Here is a 23,718-nt window from a genome sequence, read left to right on the forward strand (position 1 = left end):
TTTCAAACTGATCAGACCAAGCGTTGTCCCTGTCGAATTATGGCGTCATAATTATGGCACCAATGACGTCATCGTTAACAACACCTATTCCCCATATGCAGTTATTTACAATGAGCCACGTTTCAATTTTTTCCATGCAGCGGTTTTGGAGATAGAGGTATAACGTTTTTCGGTTTTTCAAAGATGACACCTGTACTACGTGACCGATGTCATAATTATCATTAAAATATTCTACAGGAGGAGGCGCTCCTGTGGTAAAATTTCGTGTCAATTGGACCAGCGGTTGCCGAGAAAATGAATTTTTAAAATGCAGACATGCACGCACGTACGCACGTACAGTATGCACGTACGCAACCGAATGCCTAGCCCTGCTTTTCGCTTTGCGAGCGCAGGGTAATAAATGTACAAGTTCCACCATGTCCTTGAGAGATTGTGTGATAAATGTTCAATGGAGAGACAGTGGACAAATCAACATCACAACATGGCATCTTTACCTGAGATACCAATATCATCAGTTAAATTATAGTTAAATTGGATTTATTAACTTGTAATTGGCATTCACAACCATCCTTGATCATGTTGTGGAATGTCGGCCAAGGCCCTCACTTCTTTTTTTCTTCTGTCCTCACTTTTTTTCACTTTCATTTGCTTTTAAATTCGTTTGCTCTTAACCGCTTCATTGATTGTCAAGAAACCGCTTCAGTGATTGTCAAGAAACCGCTTCAGTGATTGGCACAAAACCGCTTCAGTGATTGGCAAGGAACCGTTTCGGTGATTGGCAAGAAACCGTTTCGGTGATTGGCAAGAAACCGTTCCAGTGATTGGCAAGAAACCGCTTCGGTGATTGGCAAGAAACTGCTTCAGTGATTGGCAAGAAACCGCTTCAGTGATTGGCAAGAAACCACTTGAGTGATTGGCAAGAGACCTCTTGAGTGGTTGGCAAGAAACCTCTTGAGTGGTTGGCAAGAAACCTCTTGAATGATTGGTCAGAAACCTCTTGAGCGATTGGCAAGAAACCTCGTGAGCGATGGGCAATAAACTGCTTGAGCAATTGGCAAGAAACCACGAGCGATTGGAAAGGAACTGCTTGAGCGATTAGCCAAAAATCACTTCAGTGATTGGCAAAAAACTGCTTCAGTAATTGACAAGAAACCACTTGAGTGATTGGCAAGAAACCACTTTTGTGATTGGCTAGAAACCGTTTCAGTGATTGTCAAGAAACCATTTCAGTGATTGTCAAGAAACCCTTTCAGTGATTGGCAAGAAACCGCTTCAGTGATTGGCAAGAAACCGTTTCAGTGATTGGCAAGAAACCGCTTCAGTGATTGGCAAGAAGCCGCTTCGGTGATTGGCAAGAAACTGCTTTGGTGATTGGCAAGAAACCGCTTCGGTGATTGGCAAGAAACCACTTCGGTGATTGGCAAGAAACCACTTCGGTGATTGGCAAGAAACCGCTTCGGTGATTGGCAAGAAACCGCTTCGGTGATTGGCAAGAAACCGCTTCGGTGATTGGCAAGAAACCGCTTCAGTGATTGGCAAGAAACTCCTTCGGTGATTGGCAAGAAACTGCTTCAGTGATTGGCAAGAAACTGCTTCAGTGATTGGCAAGAAACTGCTTCAGTGATTGGCAAGAATCCGCTTCAGTGATTGGCAATAAACCGCTTCAGTGATTGACAAGAAACCACCTGAGTGATTGGCAAGAAACTGCTTCAGTGATTGACAAGAAACCACTTGAGTGATTGGCAAGAAACCGCTTCGGTTATTGGCAAGAATCTTGTGGTGAGGCTGTTGCCCAGAAACAACTTGCCTTCGTCTCCTGGAAAGCAAATCCAACGGAAGGAAATCTCATTTCCTTTCACAAAGCCCGAAACAAGTGTGTGTCCACCCTCAGGAGAGCCAGGAAACAATATCTCTCCGTTCTCAAGACCGAACTCTCTTATCTGTCTCCCTCTTCCAAATCCTGGTGGCGTCTGGTCAAATCCGTTTCTGGTGTTTGTTCCCCCTCCATCCCCTCCCTTACCTCAAATGGCTACACAGCTGACTCCGCACGTGAAAAAGCTGAATGCCTCAACTCTGTGTTTGCCTCTAAATCTTGTGTCCCAAACCCATCCCTCTCTGTACCCACCATACCCAGTCGTACCCTGCTGCTCCTGGACTCCGTGTCCTTTCCTCCTGACAAGGTGGAAAAGTTTCTGTCAACCCTCAACTCTGATTCTGCAACTGGACCCGACGGCATCAGCCCACGGGTCCTAAAATCCTGCTCTGCCGCTCTATCTCACCCTCTCGCTGTTCTCTTCACCCTCTCTTTTGCTCAAGGTCAACTGCCATCTGCTTGGAAATCAGCCAACATCACCGCTTTGCACAAAAAAGGTGCAAAAACAGATCCTAGCAACTACAGACCAATCAGCCTTCTCCCAATTATCAGCAAAGTCATGGAATCCATCATTGCTTCGGATATGAAATCTTTCCTCTTCTCCAATGGCTTGATCTCTGATCATCAATTTGGTTTCAGACCAGGTCACTCTACTCTGGTCATGCTGCTTCTGCTGTCTCAACAATGGATGGAGGTCCTCAATGCCAAACAGGAAATTAGAGCTGTCTCCCTCGACATATCACGTGCCTTCGACACGGTCTGGCACCCCGCTCTGCTCACCAAACTCTCCTCCTTTGGGATCCATGGAAATCTCCACGCATGGCTGGCGGACTTCCTCTCTAGTCGTCGTCAACGTGTGGCCCTGAATGGGTTTCTCTCATCTCCTCTTCCTGTTCAGGCTGGAGTTCCCCAAGGCAGTGTTCTGGGCCCCGTGCTTTTTCTGGTCTTCATCAATGATCTCTCTGACTCTCTCGAAAATCCTCTCTATCTCTTTGCTGATGACTCCACTCTCTGCCGCTCCATTCCTCTTCCCTCAGATCGGCAGTCTGCTGCCTCCTCACTCTCTGAAGACCTGGACAAAATCACAGACTGGTCAAACAAGTGGAACATGTCTTTCAATCCTGACAAATCTCACACTCTTACTATGTCTCTCCGAAAAGATCGACTGGACAACCCTCCCATCTACTTTCTCAACAATCCTCTCCAAGAAGTTCTGTCGCTCAAGATTTTGGGTCTCACTATCTGCCATGATCTTTCTTGGGAAAACCACATTTCCAAGCTGGCCTCCAAAGCCAGTCGCCGACTGGGCATCCTCCGTCGTGCGAAGTCCTTCCTCGGCACACCTGAGCTCCTCACCACATACAAGGCTTTCATCCGCAGCTCAATGGAATACTGTTCTCCCCTATGGGCCGGTGCTCCTGCCTCACACCTAGCTCGGCTTCACGCTGTTGAAACCAAAGCTTTCAGAATTATTGGAATCTCCCGTGATGAAGCTATCTCTGAGGGCCTTTCACTCACTCACCGCAGGCAGGTAGGTGGTCTTTCTGTCTTCTACCGACTCCTCTCCGGCCTTGCACCCCCAGCTCTCTCTGTGCTCTGTCCCCCAAATATTCCTACAGGTCGCACAAGATCTGCCAGCAACCCTCTGATGGTTAAACTGCCGAAACTCGGCTCTCTGCTCACCTTCACTCTTTCATTCCTCTTTTCTCCCGCCTCTGGAACAAACTCCCTCACTCCCTTCAATCCCACTCCTCCCTCCAGGTCTTTAAAACAGCTGTCCACCACCATCTCTTATCTTCCCCCATCCAAAACCTTGATCTTTTCTACCCCCGCTAATTCACCCCAGATCCACCTTGTTTGAAATTCCAACTTCTTTCCTGGAAGTCCTGGTAGTGTCCATACGTTTTATACCTCTCCCACCGCCCCCTTCCCATGCCCCCCCCCCCCCCCCCAAAGCCCTCGCCCTCTCTCAGATCTCTCGATGTCTCCATGTCTCTCGGTCCCTGCTCTCAAATGTTGTGTTTGTGTCCTTCCCCCTCTCTCCCCATCTTGTCTACCGCTCCCGATGTTATATGTTTTATGTGTCAGTTTGTCTTTCTGTGTGATTAATGTTCGCTCTTTCACGAGCCTCGATCTTGTATACAAAAAAAAAAAAAAAAAAAACTGCTTCGGTTATTGGCAAGAAACCGCTTCGGTGATTGGCAAGAAACCGCTTCGGTTATTGGCAAGAAACCGCTTCGGTTATTGGCAAGAAACCGCTTCGGTGATTGGCAAGAAACCGCTTCGGTGATTGGCAAGAAACCGCTTCGGTGATTGGCAAGAAACTCCTTCGGTGATTGGCAAGAAACTGCTTCAGTGATTGGCAAGAAACTGCTTCAGTGATTGGCAAGAATCCGCTTCAGTGATTGACAAGAAACCACCTGAGTGATTGGCAAGAAACCGCTTCAGTGATTGACAAGAAACCACTTGAGTGATTGGCAAGAAACTGCTTCGGTTATTGGCAAGAAACCACTTCTGTGATTGGCAAGAAACCGCTTTGGTGATTGGCAAGAAGCCGCTTTGGTGATTGGCAAGAAACCGCTTCGGTGATTGGCAAGAAACCACTTCGGTGATTGGCAAGAAACCGCTTCGGTGATTGACAAGAAACCGCTTTGGTGATTGGCAAGAAACTCCTTCGGTGATTGGCAAGAAACTGCTTCAGTGATTGGCAAGAAACTGCTTCAGTGATTGGCAATAAACCGCTTCAGTGATTGACAAGAAACCACCTGAGTGATTGGCAAGAAACCGCTTCGGTTATTGGCAAGAAACCACTTCGGTGATTGGCAAGAAACCGCTTCGGTGATTGGCAAGAAACCACTTCGGTGATTGGCAAGAAACCCCTTCGGTGATTGGCAAGAAACTGCTTAAGTGATTGGCAAGAAACTGCTTCAGTGATTGGCAAGAAACTGCTTCAGTGATTGGCAAGAAACCGCTTCAGTGATTGGCAATAAACCGCTTCAGTGATTGACAAGAAACCGCTTCAGTGATTGACAAGAAACCACTTGAGTGATTGGCAAGAAACCGCTTCGGTTATTGGCAAGAAACCGCTTCGGTTATTGGCAAGAAACCGCTTCGGTTATTGGCAAGAAACCACGAGTGATTGGCAAGAAACCGCTTAGGTTATTGGCAAGAAACCACTTGAGTGATTCGCAAGAAACCGCTTCGGTTATTGGCAAGAAACCACTTGAGTGATTGGGAAGAAACCGCTTCGGTTATTGGCAAGAAACCACTTGAGTGATTGGGAAGAAACCGCTTCGGTTATTGGCAAGAAACCACTTGAGTGATTGACAAGAAACCACCTGAGTGATTCGCAAGAAACCGCTTCGGTTATTGGCAAGAAACCACTTGAGTGATTGACAAGAAACCACCTGAGTGATTCGCAAGAAACCGCTTCGGTTATTGGCAAGAAACCACTTGAGTGATTGACAAGAAACCACCTGAGTGATTCGCAAGAAACCGCTTTGGTTATTGACAAGAAACCACCTGAGTGATTCGCAAGAAACCGCTTCGGTTATTGACAAGAAACCACCTGAGTGATTCGCAAGAAACCGCTTCGGTTATTGACAAGAAACCACTTGAGTGATTGGCAAGAAACCGCTTCGGTTATTGGCAAGAAACCGCTTCAGTGATTGGCAAGAAACTGCTTGGGCGATTGGCAAGAAACCACTTGAGTGATTGACCCGAACCACTTGAGTGATTGGAAAGAAACTGCTTGAGCGATTGGCAAAAACCGCTTGAGCGATTGGCAAGAAACTTTCAACGTAGGAGCTCCTACCCATGGAGAATTGTTTTGTTAACAAAATGACATGATGGTTGAATAGAAAATGCACCTGAGATTCCACCAAATCTGTTTTCAGTAGGCATGAGTTACAGGGTGTTTCAGGTACCAGGAATAAACGAACAAATTATGATGAAATTAAATAATGTGGTTAAATTGGAGCTTGGAACAGGTGAGCAGCCCAAAAGACTTACAGGTGTTCATAACATATACTCAGTTGCCGAACATGTGTACACAGCACACCCAAACATGATATGAACTCGAACCCAAGCAGCATGCGCACACTTTCCAAACATTGCTTTGCATTGTATGGGTGTGCGCTTTAATGCTTTGTCGTGTGGGCTTTTGTGAAGGTGTGAAGCATGATATAACAAGCGTTACGCCTCGGTCCTCCGTCGGTGAAGTGATGTGAGTTGACAAAGTGGAAGACGCAGAAAACATGCTATGATATGATATTTCTCTCACAAGGTTCAGACATACATGGAGGCGGCCATCTTGGATTTTGACGTGGCGACCCAATTTTCAATAGCGTTCTTCCTTCTGCCTAGATACACCCAAACACCAGATTAGAAGTTGGTACTTTGCTTATTTTTCAAGATATTTCATTCACAAAGTTCAGACATATATATGGTGACGGCCATCTTGGATTTTGACGTGGCGACCCAATTTACAATAGCGTTCTTCCTTATGCCTAGATACACCCACACACCAGATTAGAAGTTGGTACTTTGCTTATTTTTCAAGATATTTCACTCACAAAGTTCAGACATATATATGGTGACGGCCATCTTGGATTTTGACGTGGCGACCCAATTTTCAATAGCGTTCTTCCTTCTGCCTAGATACACCCAAACACCAGATTAGAAGTTGGTACTTTGCTTATTTTTCAAGATATTTCATTCACAAAGTTCAGACATATATATGGTGACGGCCATCTTGGATTTTGACGTGGCGACCCAATTTACAATAGCGTTCTTCCTTGTGCCTAGATACACCCACACACCAAATTAGAAGTTGGTACTTCGCTTATTTTTCAAGATATTCATCTCACAAGGTTCAGACATACATGGCATCAGACATACATGGCGGTGGCCATCTTGGATTTTGACGTGGGTTGCACCCACACACCAAATTCGAATGCGTGCGGTCCTTCGCTTACGCATGCACGCACGCCCGCCCGCACGCACACACGCATGGACGGACGGAGGGGAAAACCATAGTCCCCCTTTCGCTCCGCTGTGCGACGGGGGACAATTAAGACGCCACGATATATAGCGATTTAATGACATTCATTTTGGAATAGTTATTGGGTGCCAAAGGTTTGTGACAATTCCTTCACAACGGACCTTCCACAAGTCAGCAGCGGGTAATTTCATTGTGAAAAGGATGTTGGTGACGGTGTTGGCGACAGGTGAAGCCGATGTTGAAAATAGGCCGAGCAATCCAATTAGGAGGTCTGGAACTTTCAGATGTGCAATGGCGAAATATTATGTATGACATCCACAAAAAAATTCCACAACGTTTCAACTGTTCTCGTCTCCAAAGGCAAACAAACATCATATTCGATATCAAAAAATTGTTGTTCGTAACTCCACCACATTTCCTTACCGATTTCCCGATATCCTTGCTCGTGATGATGAGAGCTTCAGAATGACAAGTATTACTCGGTGTAATGAGCTTTTACTTATTTTGTTTGTGTATAAACATTTTTAGTTCGTGTTTGATTTGTGTTTAAAAATACCACACAATGTCTGCAGCAAAACAACTTGGAATATCAATTTCACAACAATTGCTCTTTGCAGGATCTTCCATTTGGCATCCTGAGTGCAAGAGAGCTGAACGGGACGAAGAGATGCAGAAGGCAGGCACTTTATTTTTATTGTTTAGTAACATGTGATATTGTTTTTTTCTTAGATGTGCCCTGCTCTTGTATGATGATCGGCATTTCACCAATCAACACATCATGCGTGCAGAGAGAGAGATGGAAATAGGAATGGGTGGGTTTGGAGAGAAGCTGTGAGTGGTTCTTGGTATTTCAATTACCAACATAGCATTCCAATTGGGTGGCTTTACATCCCAGCATTCCTATTGGATGGCATCCCACCCTATCATCCCTATCAGATGGCATCCCACCCTATCATCCCTATCAGATGGCATCCCATGCTATTATCCCTATCAGATGGCATTTCACCCTATCATCCCCATCGGATGGCATCCTGCCCTATCATTCCTATTGGATGACATCCCACCCTATTATTTCTATTGGATGGCATCCCACCCTATCATCCCTATCAGATGGCATCCCCACCCTATCATTCCTATCAGATGGCATCCCACGCTATCATCCCTATCAGATGGCATTTCACCCTATCATCCCCATCGGATGACATCCCACCCTATTATTTCTATTGGATGGCATCCCACCCTATCATCCCTATCGGATGGCATCCCACCCTATCGTCCCTATCAGATGGCATCCCACGCTATCATCCCTATCAGATGGCATTTCACCCTATCATCCCCATCGGATGGCATCCTGCCCTATCATTCCTATTGGATGACATCCCACCCTATTATTTCTATTGGATGGCATCCCACCCTATCATCCCTATCAGATGGCATCCCCACCCTATCATTCCTATTGGATGACATCCCACCCTATTATTTCTATTGGATGGCATCCCACCCTATTATTTCTATTGGATGGCATCCCACCCTATCATCCCTATCAGATGGCATCCCACCCGATCATTCCTATTGGATGACATCCCACCCTATTATTTCTATTGGATGGCATCCCACCCTATCATCCCTCTCAAATGGCATCCCACCCTATCATCCCTATCGGATGGCATCCTGCCCTATCATTCCCATTGGATGACATCCCACCCTATTATTTATATTGGATGGCTTTTAATCATTTTACATTATGGAAAGATGTTTAATTTGAGTACTAGACTCATTTCTGTCTTTGGTCATAAGTAAATTGTGTAATATGCCATGGTTGTTTATTACTCCTGAGGTAAGTGGAGTTTTTCAAATTTGAACTTGTCCTATAAATGGCTAATGAGGACAACTTGGAAGGTTTGGGTGATTTCAGCAATTAACGAGGGTGACAACACAGCAGACAGACAGACAGACAGACAGAGGTCTGCCCTATCTCACACACATGGTTACTTATCAACAATATTCACAACTAAACTGACTTGTGGAACAGCACTACTTAAAGTGTCAACACATCATTGATATAAACACATAGATTTATGGGATATAAATATTACTAGGAGTGTGAAATACACTACATGACCAAAAGTATGCGGACACCCCTTCTAATTGGTGGATTTGGCTGTTTCAGCTACACCTATTACTGACAGGTATATATCATTCCCAATGCAATGCAGTCTCCATGGGCAAACATTGGCAGTAGAATGGGCCATACTGAAGAGCTCAGTGACTTTCAACGTGGCACCATCAAAGGATGCCACCTTTCCAACAAGTCAGTTCATCAAATTTCTGCCCTGCTAGAGCTGCCCTGGTCAACTGTAAGTGCTGTTATTGTGAAGTGGAAACGTCTAGAAGCAAGAACAGCTCAGCCGAGAAGTGGTAGGCCACACAAGCTCACATAACGGGACTGCCAAGTGCTGAAGCGCGTAAAAATCGTTTGTCCTTGGTTGCAACACTCACTACAGAGTTCCAAACTGTCTCTGGAAGCAACGTCAGCACAACAACTGTTCGTCGGGAGCTTCAGGAAATGGGTTTCCATGGCCGAGCAGCCGCACACAAGCCTAAGATCACCATGCGCAATGCCAAGCGTTGGCTGGAGTGATGGAAAGCTCGCCGCCATTGGACTCTGGAGCAGTGGATGGAAACGAGTTATCTAGAGTGGTGAATCACATCACTCACTGACTCAAGTGAATCACTTCACCATCTGGCAGTCCGACGGACGAATCTGGGTTTGGTGGATGCCAGGAGAACACTACCTGCCCGAATGCATAGTGCCAACTGTAAAGTTTGGTGGAGGAGGAATAATGGTCGGTGGCTGTTTTTCATGGTTCAGGCTCAGCCCCTTAGTTCCAGTGAAGGGAAATCTTAACGCTACAGCATAAAATGACATTCTAGACGATTATGTACTTCCATCTTGGTGGCAACAGTTTGGGGAAGGCCCTTTCCTGTTTCAGCATGACAATGCCCCCGTGCACAAAGCGAGGTCCATACAGAAATGGTTTGTCGAGATCGGTGTGGAAGAACTTGACTGGCCTGCACAGAGCCCTGACCTCAACCCCATCAAACACCTTTGGGGTGAATTGGAATGCGGAATGCCGTCTGCGAGCCAGGCCTAATCACCCAACATCAGTGCCCGACCTCACTAATGGTCTTGCGGCTGAATGGAAGCAAATCCCTGCAGCAATGTTCCAACATCTAGTGGAAAGCCTTCCCAGAAGAGTGGAGGCTGTTATAGCAGCAATGGTGGGACCAACTCCATATTGATGCCCATGATTTTGGAATGAGATGTTCGATGTTCAGGTGTCCGCATATTTTTGGTCATGCAGTGTAGTTAAAATCATCAAAAGGAATATCCCAATCTCTTTAGTACATTAATCTGATCAGATTCTATGTCCAACTAGGGTTGGAAGCCATTATTGTTTTGTCGTGCTAAGGCAGCAAACTATTTGTGATGAAGTTCAGCACAAAATGCTCAATATAATGCAACTGAGTTCAAACCTGTCAGCACCTGGGCCTTGGTAAGCTACAATGCTCAGGTAGAGAATCTGTGTGAAAGAATCTATTTAACATTTACCGATACATTACTAATATATTTAAGGTATACCTACATAAACTACCTTGACAAAGCTTCCTTCATCTATGTACATGTTGTCCACGACTTGATCACAATTGGACTTTATTCCTTGGATAGTTTAACCCACAGTCTTATTCTTCCTCTTCTCATAGTCTTCCTCTTCCTATTCCTTCCTATGCAGCACATGGCTGCTGGTGGTTTGGCCCGAGTGCAGTGCCACCTGAGCGTTAGAGCAGGAATTTGGAATTTAACCAGAATGCTGGCATAGGTTGACTTGACTGCTTACTTTTCATGAAAGACACCATGTGATCAAGTTATCACAGGCATCCTGAACAATGAAACAACACTTTCCCACGACACCACTGAACTGCTTGCAAATCCCTGTTATTCCACCCAAGGCCCCTTATGGATTGCTTTATATTCTGGAACTCCCCTCAGTGGTCACTGTGAGGTCCTGTGTGTGAATCTCGACCTAGATTTTGATTATACGTCATTGCATTTGCAAGAAAAATGGGACAGTGTTCCCTGCTGTATGCAGCAGACGGTATATTCTCAACAGTCCTCCGCCTCATAGGCCTCATGCCAGGAAAGTGGCAAAAGGGGACATTTGAAAGGAGGTCATTGTGAGAAAATCTTCATGCCCAGTGTTGGTACAGTCACAAGTTTCATTTGTGCTTTATTTATAAAACTAATAATACTTTATTACTCCATCAGAAACAACACATTCATTCTTCTTCTTCATCAAAGCCCTTCCTTTTCTCTTTGACGAGGCTTATTTCCCATAACCTCATTCCTAAATACTTCGTTCATCTCGCCTCCTCTTTCAGTTACAGCCGAATTTTCCTCCATGCCTTCAACCAAAAACATTCTCACCATCACCCCACCCAGGAAGTCTGTCGCAGGTTATCCATTCTGGGAATCCTGAGGCATCAATTTTGCAACGGCTGTGTGCACATGACAAAATTTACCCCTTCACGTCCATTCATGGTGTCAAGTCCCCTCCATGTCAGTACCATCCACCCCCACCCTCACCCCCAAACCTCACCCCCAAACCTCACCCCCAAACCTCACCCCCAAACCTCACCATGCCAGTACCATCCACCCCACCCCCAAACCCCACCATGCCAGTGCCATCCACCCCCACCCTTTAACCCCTCCATATCAGTACCGTCCACCCCCCACAAATCCCTCCATGTCAGTACCATCCACCCCCCCCCCCCAAACCCATCCATGTCAGTACCATCCACTCCCCCCCCCCCAAACCCATCCATGTCAGTACCATCCATCCCCCCCCCCCCCCCAGAAATCCCTCCACGTCAGTACCATCCACCCCCCCCCCCCCCAAACCCATCCATGTCAGTACCATTGACCTCCCCCAAACCCCTCCATGTCAGTACCATTCACCTCCCCCAAACCACTCCATGTCAGTACTATCCACACCCACAAACCCCTCCATTTCAGTACCATCCATCACCCCTCAAACCCCTCTATGTCAGTACCATTCACCTCCCCCACCGTAAAATGCCCACCCCCCCTCGTTCTGCCCGTTCTCGAATTCCACCTCGTGCTTCCCCCTCTCAGCTTTCCCCACCCCCCTACTTATCTTCCTCCCAACTTTGCCCCTCTCCACACTCCCCTGGCCTTTCTCTGCCCCGTACCTTATCCTTGCAACTTTCCACATCCCTACATTCCATCAGCAGCTCCTCTCCCCCTGTCTTTAACTATTTGGCCTCTCCCCCTGCCTCCATTCCAACCTGACATCTCTCAATCCAGGCCGCTGCCAATAAACAAGACATCATTTTAACAGATTCTTTCCTACCATAGGACGTCCGTGACTCCTTAGTGTCTCCCCCTGGCTATTGTGTCCTCCGGTTTGATCGACCTGAACCCCGTCCTGGCGGCAGAGTTGCGCTGTACATAAAAAAGCCCATTTCTCACTCTCGGTGTACTGCTCTTACACCTCCCAAACCTCAGGAGTACCTCTGGCTGCAACTACCCCTCCGGTCCCACCTCATGTTTCTCTGTGTGTTGTACTGTCTTCCCAACTGTGATGACTCAATCCATATCTCTCTCAACATAAATGGACCAACCTTGAACCATTCATCCCAACTCTCTCTCTCCATTCCTCATTTGTTGTGACTTCAATTGTCACAATGCTATTTGGCCTGGTGTTGGTACGTCTCTCACCTGCCATGGCACTAAATCCCACACATACTCTCTCTCTCTCTCTCTCTCTCTCTCTCTCTCTGCAAAAGGACCATACAGCAAATTCTCTCATCTACTTTCTCAACAACCCTCTCAAAGAGGTTCAGTCACTCAAACTCTTGGGTCTCACTCGGCCATGATCTCTCTTCGGCAAGCTTCATTTCAAATTTGGTCTCCAAAGCCAAATGCCGACTGGACATCCTCCATCATGCAAAGTCCTTCCTTGGCACACCTGGTCTTCTATCCACCTGCAAGGCTTTAATCCACAGCTTGATGGAGGATGTCCATCATCTTTGACTTGACTGCACTCCCCTTTGGGCTGGCTCCCCTACCTCACATCTTCCTCAGCTTAACTTTCATCTTTCATCACTTCTCCATCGCCGAAAGGTCGGTGGTCTCTGTCTTATTTTGCCTCCTTTCTGGTCTCGTATTCTCTGCCTCCTCTGTGCTTTATCCCTCACAGGTATCTGCAGGATGCATGGAGTGCAACATCAACACCATCCTAAATAAACTGCCTAAATCCAGAACCACTGCTCACCTCCACTCGTGTATTCCTCTTTTTCCTGCCTGTGGAACCACCTTCCACTCCCTTCATTTGCATTCTTCCCTTCAGGTCCTCAAGTCAGCTGTTCACCACAATCCCAAGTCATCCCCCATCAAAAACCATGATCTTTTCACCACCCACTCATCCCCAAAACTTTTGTTTATGTATCCGTCTTGTCCACTCATTGCGTTCTCCCCAACACCTCATCTTTACCTGCATCCCTTGTTTGTCCTTCTCCGTCTACCTTCTCCCTCAGCTCTGCTGTTGGTGTTTCCCCTTTCTTTTGCTGTTCCCTTTGTTAACTCAACTGGACTATGTCCAGCTGAGTTTTTGTCGACACCCAGTGTCCGTCGTCCGTCTGTCTGTCTGTCTGTCTGCCGGTCTGTCGTCTGTAAACAATTCGACGTCTACACTCTAAAAGTCACAAATATTGATTAAATTTGATGAAACTTGTTATGCAGCCTCTTTAAGACATAAACTAGTTTGGGATTGCATTTGGGCGTTGCACGCCCAAAAATGGTCGCGGCAGGGCGGCCATATTGAAAAATCAATTTTTGTCATATATTTTTAGCACATATAAACTATATAGTTTGTGGTTCTATTATGCATATTCTAACCATATTGATATAGACCAGTTGAGTTCAGGTTCCCTGGAACCTCTAGTTATGTTATGTCCTGATCTGTTCTGTGTCTTATCTCTTCCATGAGCCTTGACCATGTATATGTAAAAATACTATTTTTTTATTTACTTCAAAATACTTTTTTTTTTTTTTAATGGTTCTTCAAATGGGGGCCCACAAATTTATTTGGCACCAGGCCCACAAAGCGTTAATTTGGCCCTACCTACCCTCCCCTGTATTTTGAATGCACAGACAAAGCGAGACTCGTCGGAGAGCATTTCATCCCGCCCTGAGTCCAGTCTCAGCTCCCCTGGACACACCATCTATGTAAGTCCTTTCATTATAATGATCCGAATTACATCCCAATTATATATTGTAGTTTGAATTTTAGCACAACTGTAAATCTATATCTTCACTCTGATTGCAAATACAATTTAATACGAACCACATTAGAAACTTTGATAATAATTATATTCACGATTCTGAGCGAAATGTTGACGTATTACAATATTTGTTGAATGTTTTCTGTGTAATCGCTCAACACTGACCTCAACATACTCTTCATTCATTCATTCTCTGCCATTAGACTTTTGTCACCTTTACACTTTTGTCACCTTTAAATCTATCAGGCTAAGGTGGACAATGAGATCTTGGACTATAAGAACTTGGCGGCGATCCCAAAAGTGAAGGCCATATATGATATCGAGCGTCCCGACATGATCTCGTATGAGCCCTACCTGGCGTACAATTTAGAAGAACGACACGAACGGTTCAGCCTCAGCGAGCGGCACAGTGTGGGCGAGGTAAGCTCTGCATCCCTTTCCTCACTTTTTAAAATCCAAGCAACTTCCATAAGGAAACATCCCACAAACATCATCTCCCAGCTACAAAAACAAACAAACCCGAGGCACCGCCAATTCGTATAAATGTCATCATGATGAATCAAACCCCCAAGTGGTCCACATTGTTGAAGGTGGATCTTTCCAATTACCGTGAAATGGGGTGAATAGGGACACAAACTGAAAAAAAGTTCGGAAACTTTTTTCGCTGAAAATTGATAACCATACTGATTTGTTGATATTTGGGTTGAAAGTGTTCTCTTGTTTTTTTAAAAAGCAACTTATAGTCCCTATTAACCCCATATATGGATATTAACCCCATATATGGATTTTTATGGCTGTCCCTATTCACCCCGTTTTATGGGTGAATAGGGACAGTCACTCATACAAAAAAATAATAATCAAGAAACAATCCTGAGTTTCCAACTTATTGCTAAATTGATAGCTCAGATAGATGCACATAATATACACCCATAATATAAACCACGGTGCCAATGAAAAAAAATATGGGATAAAAAGTTTCTCCAAACTGTCCCTATTTCTTGATTATTATTTTTTTGTATGAGTGACTGTCCCTATTCACGCGTAAAACGGGGTGCATAGGGACAGCCATAAAAATCCTATTTATTCCTATTTAACCCATATATGGGGTTAATAGGGACTATAAGTTGCTTTTAAAAAAAACAAGAGAACACTTTCAACCCAAATATCAACAAATCAGTATGGTTATCAATTTTCAGCGAAAAAAGTTTCCGAACTTTTTTTCAGTTTGTGTCCCTATTCACCTTGCTGTCCCTATTCACCCCATTTCACGGTACAATAAGTTTTCCTTAAGGACATCAACTCCCACCATTCATTGTTGCAGCATTTCTTGCTGGGACTAAAGCTTATTTAATATCAGTTACCTTGTTTGGCAGGACTCTAATAAGCTTGTCAAGAAGTGTTTCGGCTTGTCAAGAGCTCTCTCTCTCTCTCCGTTATCTTGTTATATTGAAACAGGAGTGCTTGCAGAGCCGGATTTTCAGGTGTCCTCATTGTACAGACATGCACTGCACCAACTTATGGCTTCAGATGCTGGCAGTTGAATATTTGTTATATATCCTTTAGACGTTAAGTGCCTGATACATTCCTCTACCACATTGGTGTTTCCTCTGTTATTTTGAGAAGCATCATGATGTTTGCATCATAGCATTATCACATTGTATTGGCATTAAGTTGTGGTTGTCCAGGCCCCTGACAATGCTAAGTGGATTTCGAGTTGTACAACAAGCAGCTGCAAAATAACTTGGTTTACAGTTACTGTTGCAACTGGAAGAAAAAACTGTGCTGTGTTCCTGTTACATATCTCATAATTATTACAGACTCTCCAAGGATCCATCCTTGGATCTTGCTGAGATCAATATTATATTGATCAATATTAAACTTAATTGCATTTCAGACATTGAACAAATTTCGCAGCAAAAAACATGTTTACGAACAGGAGTGACCATGGAATGATGTGTAAAATATGGGAATTATTAATAACTATGCTTGTAAGAAATCATATTTATACAATACAGGCAAACAATGCCTTGGGTAAGATGAGATGCCTGAAGTATGCACATTCACCTTGAGCTGTCAATCCTGGCTTTGACTGTAGACCCAGCTATAAACTTTCATCCTGGTGTTTCGCAGGCAGGGCAATTCATCAATGAGCGTGCCGTGCCGTCCACCGGATGGACGTTAAACTAACCATCTCATTTTGCTGCTAACAGTTGTTGGACATTAAACATGGAAGAGTGTCTTTTGTGAGGAGAAGGCGAGTTATCGCTGGCACCCTGGGGAATTAAAAATTCCTTCCCCGACTGACCACTGGAAAAGCAACTGCAAACCACTCAGCACATCGGTGTTGTAACTGCAAACTGCAAACTGCAAACCACTCACCACATCGGTGTTGTAACTGCAAACTGCAAACCACTCACCACATCTGTGTTGTAACTGCAAACTGCAAACCACGCACCACATCGGTGTTGTAACTGCAAACTGCAAACCACTCAGCACATCGGTGTTGTAACTGCAAACTGCAAACCACTCAGCACATCGGTGTTGTAACTGCAAACTGCAAACCACTCAGCACATCGGTGTTGTAACTGCAAACTGCAAACCACTCAGCACATCGGTGTTGTAACTGCAAACTTCAAACCACTCAGCACATTGGTGTTGTAACTGCAAACTGCAAACCACTCAGCACATCGGTGTTGTAACTGCAAACTGCAAACCACTCAGCACATCTGTGTTGTAACTGCAAACTGCAAACCACTCAGCACATCGGTGTTGTAACTGCAAACTGCAAACCACTCAGCACATCGGTGTTGTAACTGCAAACTGCAAACCACTCAGCACATCTGTGTTGTAACTGCAAAATGCAAACCACTCAGCACATCTGTGTTGTTACTGCAATCTGCAAACTGCAAACCACTCAGCACATCGGTTTTGTAACTGCAAACCGCAAACCACTCAGTACATCGGTGTTGCAACTGCAAACTGCAAACCACTCACCACATCGGTGTTGTAAATACAAACTGTAAACCACTCAGTACATCAATGTTGTAATTGCAAACTGCAAACCACTCAGTGCATCGGTGTTGTAACTGCAAACTGCAAACCACTCAGTGCATCGGTGTTGTAACTGCAAACTGCAAACCACTCAGTACATTTGTGTTGCAACTGCAAACCACTCAGCACATCTGTGTTGTAACTGCAAACTGCAAACCACTCAGCACATCGGTGTGGTAACAGCAAACTGCAAACCACTCAGCACATCTGTGTTGTAACTGCAAACTGCAAACCACTCAGCACATCTGTGTTGTAACTGCAAACTGCAAACCACTCAGCACATCGGTGTTGTAACTGCAAACTGCAAACCACTCAGCACATCGTTGTTGTAACTGCAAACTGCAAACCACTCAGCACATCTGTGTTGTTACTGCAAACTGCAAACTGCAAACCACTCAGCACATCGGTGTTGTTACTGTAAACCGCAAACCACTCAGTATATCGGTGTTACAACTGCAAACCACGACGGTGTTGTAAATACAAACTGTAAACCACTCAGTGCATCGGTGTTGCAACTGCAAACCACTCAGCACATCGGTGTTGTAACTGCAAACTGCAAACCACTCATCACATCGGTGTTGTAACTGCAAACTGCAAACCACTCAGCACATCGGTGTTGTAACTGCAAACTGCAAACCACTCACCACATCGGTGTTGTAACTGCAAACTGCAAACCACTCACCACATCAATGTTGTAATTGCAAACTGCAAACCACTCACCACATTGGTGTTGTAACTGCAAACTGCAAACTACTCAGCGCATCGATGTTGTAATTGCAAACTGCAAACCACTCAGCACATCGGTGTTGTAATTGCAAACTGCAAACCACTCAGCACATCGGTGTTGTAACTGCAAACTGCAAACCACTCACCACATCGGTGTTGTAACTGCAAACTGCAAACCACTCACCACATCAGTGTTGCAACTGCAAACCACAACGGTGTTGTAAATACAAACTGTAAACCACTCAGCACATCGGTGTCGTAACTGCAAACTGCAAACCACTCAGCACATCGGTGTTGTAACTGCAAACTGCAAACTGCAAACCACTCAGCACATCAGTGTTGTAACTGCAAACTGCAAACCACTCAGCACATCGGTGTTGTAACTGCAAACTGCAAACCACTCAGCACATCGGTGTTGTAACTGCAAACTGCAAACCACTCAGCACATCGGTGTTGTAACTGCAAACTGCAAACCACTCAGCACATCGGTGTTGTAACTGCAAACTGCAAACCACTCAGCACATCTGTGTTGTTACTGCAAACTCCAAACCACTCAGCACATCGGTGTTGTAACTGCAAACCGCAAACCACTCAGTACATCGGTGTTGCAACTGCAAACTGCAAACCACTCAGCACATCGGTGTTGTAACTGCAAAGTGCAAACCACTCAGCACATCGGTGTTGTAACTGCAAAGTGCAAACCACTCAGCACATCGGTGTTGTAACTGCAAACTGCAAACCAGTCAGCACATCGGTGTTGTAACTGCAAACTGCAAACCACTCAGCACATCGGTGTTGTGAATGTAAACCGCAAACCACTCAGTACATCGGTGTTGCAACTGCAAACCACAACGGTGTTGTAAATACAAACTGTAAACCACTCAGCACATCGGTGTTGTAACTGCAAACCACTCAGCACATCGGTGTTGTAACTGCAAACTGCAAACCACTCAGTGCATCGGTGTTGTAACTGCAAACTGCAAACCACTCAGCACATCGGTGTTGTAACTGCAAACTGCAAACCACTCAACACATCGGTGTTGTAACTGCAAACTGCAAACCACTCAGCACATCGGTGTTGTAACTGCAAACTGCAAACCACTCAGCACATCTGTGTTGTAACTGCAAACTGCAAACCACTCAGCACATCGGTGTTGTAACTGCAAACCACTCAGCACATCGGTGTTGTAACTGCAAACTGCAAACCACTCAGCACATCGGTGTTGTAACTGCAAACTGCAAACCACTCAGCACATCGGTGTTGTAACTGCAAAATGCAAACTGCAAACCACTCAGCACATCGGTGTTGTAACTGCAAACTGCAAACTGCAAACCACTCAGTGCATCTGTGTTGCAACTGCAAACCACTCAGCACATCGGTGTTGTAACTGCAAACTGCAAACCACTTAGCACATCGGTGTTGTAACTGCAAACTGCAAACCACTCAGCGCATCTGTGTTGTAACTGCAAACTGCAAACCACTCAGCACATCGGTGTTGTAACTGCAAACTGCAAACCACTCGGCACATCGGTGTTGTAACTGCAAAATGCAAACTGCAAAATGCAAACCACTCAGTGCATCTGTGTTGCAACTGCAAACCACTCAGCACATCGGTGTTGTAAATGCAAACTGCAAACTACTCAGCACATCGGTGTTGTAACTGCAAAATGCAAACCACTCAGCCCATCGGTATTGTAACTGCAAAATGCAAACTGCAAACTGCAAACCACTCAGTGCATCTGTGTTGTAACTGCAAAATGCAAATTGCAAACTGCAAACCACTCAGTGCATCTGTGTTGCAACTGCAAATCACTCAGCACATCGGTGTTGTAACTGCAAACTGCAAACCACTTAGCACATCGGTGTTGTAACTGCAAACTGCAAACCACTCAGCGCATCTGTGTTGTAACTGCAAACTGCAAACCACTCAGCACATCGGTGTTGTAACTGCAAACTGCAAACCACTTAGCACATCGGTGTTGCAACTACAAACTGCAAACCACTCAGCACATCTGTGTTGTAACTGCAAACTGCAAACCACTCAGCACATCGGTGTTGTAACTGCAAACTGCAAACCACTCAGCACAAGTCTTTCAAAGAAACCTCTTTAGCAGCACAGATGATCTGCTAAGACTATATGGTACAGCATGAAACCATGCTTTATCCTATGGTTATTGATGCAAAATTTTGCTGTGCAATGTTTGAAGCATTTCTGAGTGGAATGTTTGCTTTGGAAGACTAAAAACCATTAAAAGGGCTTTAATTCCTTGAGTGTAAAGTGCCTCCCATCCATGCTAACCCACCTGTATGTCTCCTGTTTTTTCTGGCAGCTCTCACCACGGACCATATCACCAACACCTTCCTATGAGGTAATCCACTTGTCCTGTATATATCAAAACATGGCTGTTTTTGGCAATTTTGCACTTTTGCAAGGAATGTGGGCAGCAATTTAGATTAGCAGGAACTTTTGTGATAGTTTTTACCGAGGAGCATTCTCTATGTATTTCACATATATGAGGGGTTGTAAATAATGGTGGGATCGGAGAGTGTCTGTATGGTGTGCTGTTGTGTATTGGTGTGTATGTATGTTTGTTTTGTGTGCTCCCCACTCGTGAGAAACACATTTTCACAATATTTTTGAAAGCTCCTATCTATGTTGTAAGATATTATTTTGAGATAACACTCAAACAACATTATTTAAGAAATTTGAATCTATGTATTTTGTTGTTTTCCTCCTTCTTCCTTTATAAGGTGTGAGGTCCAATAGCACCATGCTCCTGCTCTACTCTGACCACAATACTCCTCCAGTTCTCTCTGCCCTCAACCAACTCTCTCTACCCTCCAACTACCCCCCACCTTACTGATACCCTCTTCACAAAATCCTCCCATATCAACCATAGTCTATCTCTTTACCTCCTACCTTGTTCCCTCAACCTATCCATTCCTTTTGCCATTCTCTCTTCCCCCATTTACACCAAATGTCCAGCCCATCTCAGCTGGCATTTCACCAATCTCCACGTCAAGCTCATTTGTTTCGTTTTTGTTAAAAAACCCAAACTTTTCCACTTTCCTGGAGGAAGTATGACCTATACCTTAGTACAGCCTATTTTTTAAAAAGTGTAATCGTTCAAACCCTTCCAACTACTGTCCGATTGCTCTGACTTCTTTGATTTCCTAAGTCTTTGAATGTCATCTCAATTCCCATTTCCTCAAGAATCTTGAATCTCAGTCTATCTGACCATCAATATGGCTTTTGCAAGACAATATGTACCGGTGATATATTTTCTTACATTACAAATGTCTGGACCTCTTCTCTGAGAGATTTTGCAGAATCCTTTGCTGTAGGCCTTGATATTTTAAAAGCCTTTGACAGAGTTTGGCATTGGGGTCTGATACCCAAGTTTCCCTCTTTCGGCTTTCCTCCTTCACTCTGCTCTCTCATATCGAGCTTTCTCTCTGACCGCTCTATCTCCGTAAAGGTTGATGGTTCAACATCTTCCTCCTTCCCTATCAACAGCGGTGTCCCTCAGCGTTCTGTCCTGACTCCAATACTCTTCCTTCTTTTTATCAGTGACCTTCTTTCTTCCACGATTAACCAAATGCACTCGTATGCTGATGACTCGACATTGCATTCCTCCATGTTTTTCCCATCTGCCCCATCTTCCCTCACTCGATCTACATCTCTTTTGATCACAGCCAACGCTTTAAATTCAGATTTGGCCAAAATTTCCTGTTGGGGCACATGCAATTAAGTTGAAATCAATGCTTCTAAAACTCAATTTCTTCCCATATTTCTCTCTAGAACTCCTCTCAACTCTCCAATCTCCATTGAAAGCTCCTCAATTACACCATGTGATACAAAAACCTACTAGGTATTACCCTAACATCAAATTTATCCTAGAATCCACATGAGGAATAGAAAGAGAGTAAAGAGCTGGTGCAGTTGGTGGTGAGGAATGGGATGGCCATGGCTGGTTCATTCTTTCAAAAGCGGGAAAGCCACAAGATTACCTATAGGACTGGACAGCACAGAACATAACTGGATTTGGTGGTGGTGGTTAGGAAGCAACATATGGGGATGGTTAAGGATTTCAAGGCAGTGGTGGGAGAGCATATTACTACCCAACACAAGCCCGTGGTGTTTGTGGTGAGGATGAAGAAAAGGAGGGGGTTTAAGCGCAGGGCTCAGAAGGTTATTAAGTGGGGGAAGTGTAGGAAAAACGTTGCCGTGAAGTACAAGGAGAGGGTCAGGGCCAGGTATGAGCAACTTAGCGATGAAGCGGAAGGTTTGGAGAAGGAATGGAAGAAGTATGGAGAGGAATTTAGAGGAATTGCAGAAGTGTTGTGTGGAAGGACATCAGGAAAGGGTGCATCGTCGAGGGATAGAAACCAGATATGGTGGACAGAGGAAGTAGCGAAGGCAGTTGGTGAAAAGAAGAAGGTTTGGAAGAGGATAGAGAAGATCAAAGCATAGAGGGATGCAGCCGGATGCGGGGTTACTTCACCTGTATGGGCAGAAGAAGAAAGCAGCCAGGAGAGTTGTGGATAAGGCAAGGAATGATATTGGAGAGGGGGTGTACAACAAGTGGGAAGAGGATGGAGGGAGGAAGATGATGATTTATATATTGGCTCGTGAAAGGGATAGGGATAGCAAGGACATGAAAGGGGGAGGTGGGTGGGTGGTGAACCTCCCAGTGCGGAGGGTGGTGATTGTATAGTTACTGTATAGCATTATATAGAAGAACAACTTGCCACCACTTTGCTTCATGGTAGGGATGGTGTTATATGGGTGATGAGTTGTGCTCGGTTTCTGCCAGACGTAGCGCTTTGCATTCAGACCAAAGATTTAAATTTTCATTTCATGCTGCCATGAGCCGTTTTCTCAGGAGTGGCTTCCCCTGGCCATTCTCCCATAAAACCTGGATTTGTGAAGGGATGCAAATACTGTTGTCCTTCCGGCAGGTTTCCCCATCTCAGCCAAGGAACTCTGCAGTTCTGTCAGAGTGGTCATTGGGTTCTTGGTCACCTCCCTGACCATTGTCCTTTTTGCGTGGTTGCTCAGTTTGGTCAGACAGCCAGCTCTAGTAAGAGTCTGGGTAGTTCCATATTCTTTCCATTTCCTAATGATGGAGCTAAATGTGCTCTTTCGAATTTTCAACACCATAAATTATTTTACACCCTTCCCTAGATGTAGGCCTCCTCACAATTCTATCCCAGAGTTCTACGGACATTTCCTTGGACTTCATGGTAGAGTTTCTGCTCTGACATGCACTGTCAACTGTGGGGCCTTGTACAGAAAGGTGTGTTTCTTTCTAGATCATATCCAATCAATTGAATTGGCCACATGTGGACTCCACTCAAGTTGTAGAGACATATCAAGGATGATCAAAGGAAATTAGATGCACCTGAGCTCAATTTGGAGTGTTATAGCAAAGGGGTTGAATATCTATTGTCTTTTAATCAATTTGTATAAAAATTCTTCAAAAAAAATTCCACTTTCACATTATGGGGTATTATGTATTGATCAGTGACAAGAAATCGCAATTTAATCCATTTTAAATTCAGGCTGTAACAACAAAATATGAAAAAAGTCGAGGGGTGTGAATACTTTCTGAAGGCACTGTAATTTATAAATACTAGGGCATGCCCGTACTATATATATATCTAAAATTATATCCCCCCCCTCTATTTACATGAAAT

At 44.8% G+C, this 23,718-nt stretch overlaps 1 protein-coding gene across 11 annotated transcripts in view; it reads left to right on the forward strand.

Annotated features, from left to right (window-relative positions):
- LOC137421193 (actin-binding LIM protein 1) overlaps positions 1 to 23,718 on the forward strand; it is a 488,353-nt gene that overhangs the window by 393,237 nt on the left and 71,398 nt on the right. For all 11 annotated transcript variants that reach the window (XM_078771775.1, XM_078771768.1, XM_078771771.1 and 8 more), the window contains 4 exons: positions 7,493 to 7,551; positions 14,110 to 14,184; positions 14,487 to 14,660; positions 20,349 to 20,387. In XM_078771775.1, coding sequence (XP_078627901.1) covers positions 7,493 to 7,551; positions 14,110 to 14,184; positions 14,487 to 14,660; positions 20,349 to 20,387 — 347 coding nt within the window. The remainder of the gene's footprint in view (positions 1 to 7,492; positions 7,552 to 14,109; positions 14,185 to 14,486; positions 14,661 to 20,348; positions 20,388 to 23,718) is intronic.

The sequence above is a fragment of the Myxine glutinosa genome, chromosome 2 (assembly GCF_964187855.1).
Source record: "Myxine glutinosa chromosome 2, kmMyxGlut1.1, whole genome shotgun sequence".
Lineage (NCBI taxonomy): Eukaryota > Metazoa > Chordata > Myxini > Myxiniformes > Myxinidae > Myxine > Myxine glutinosa.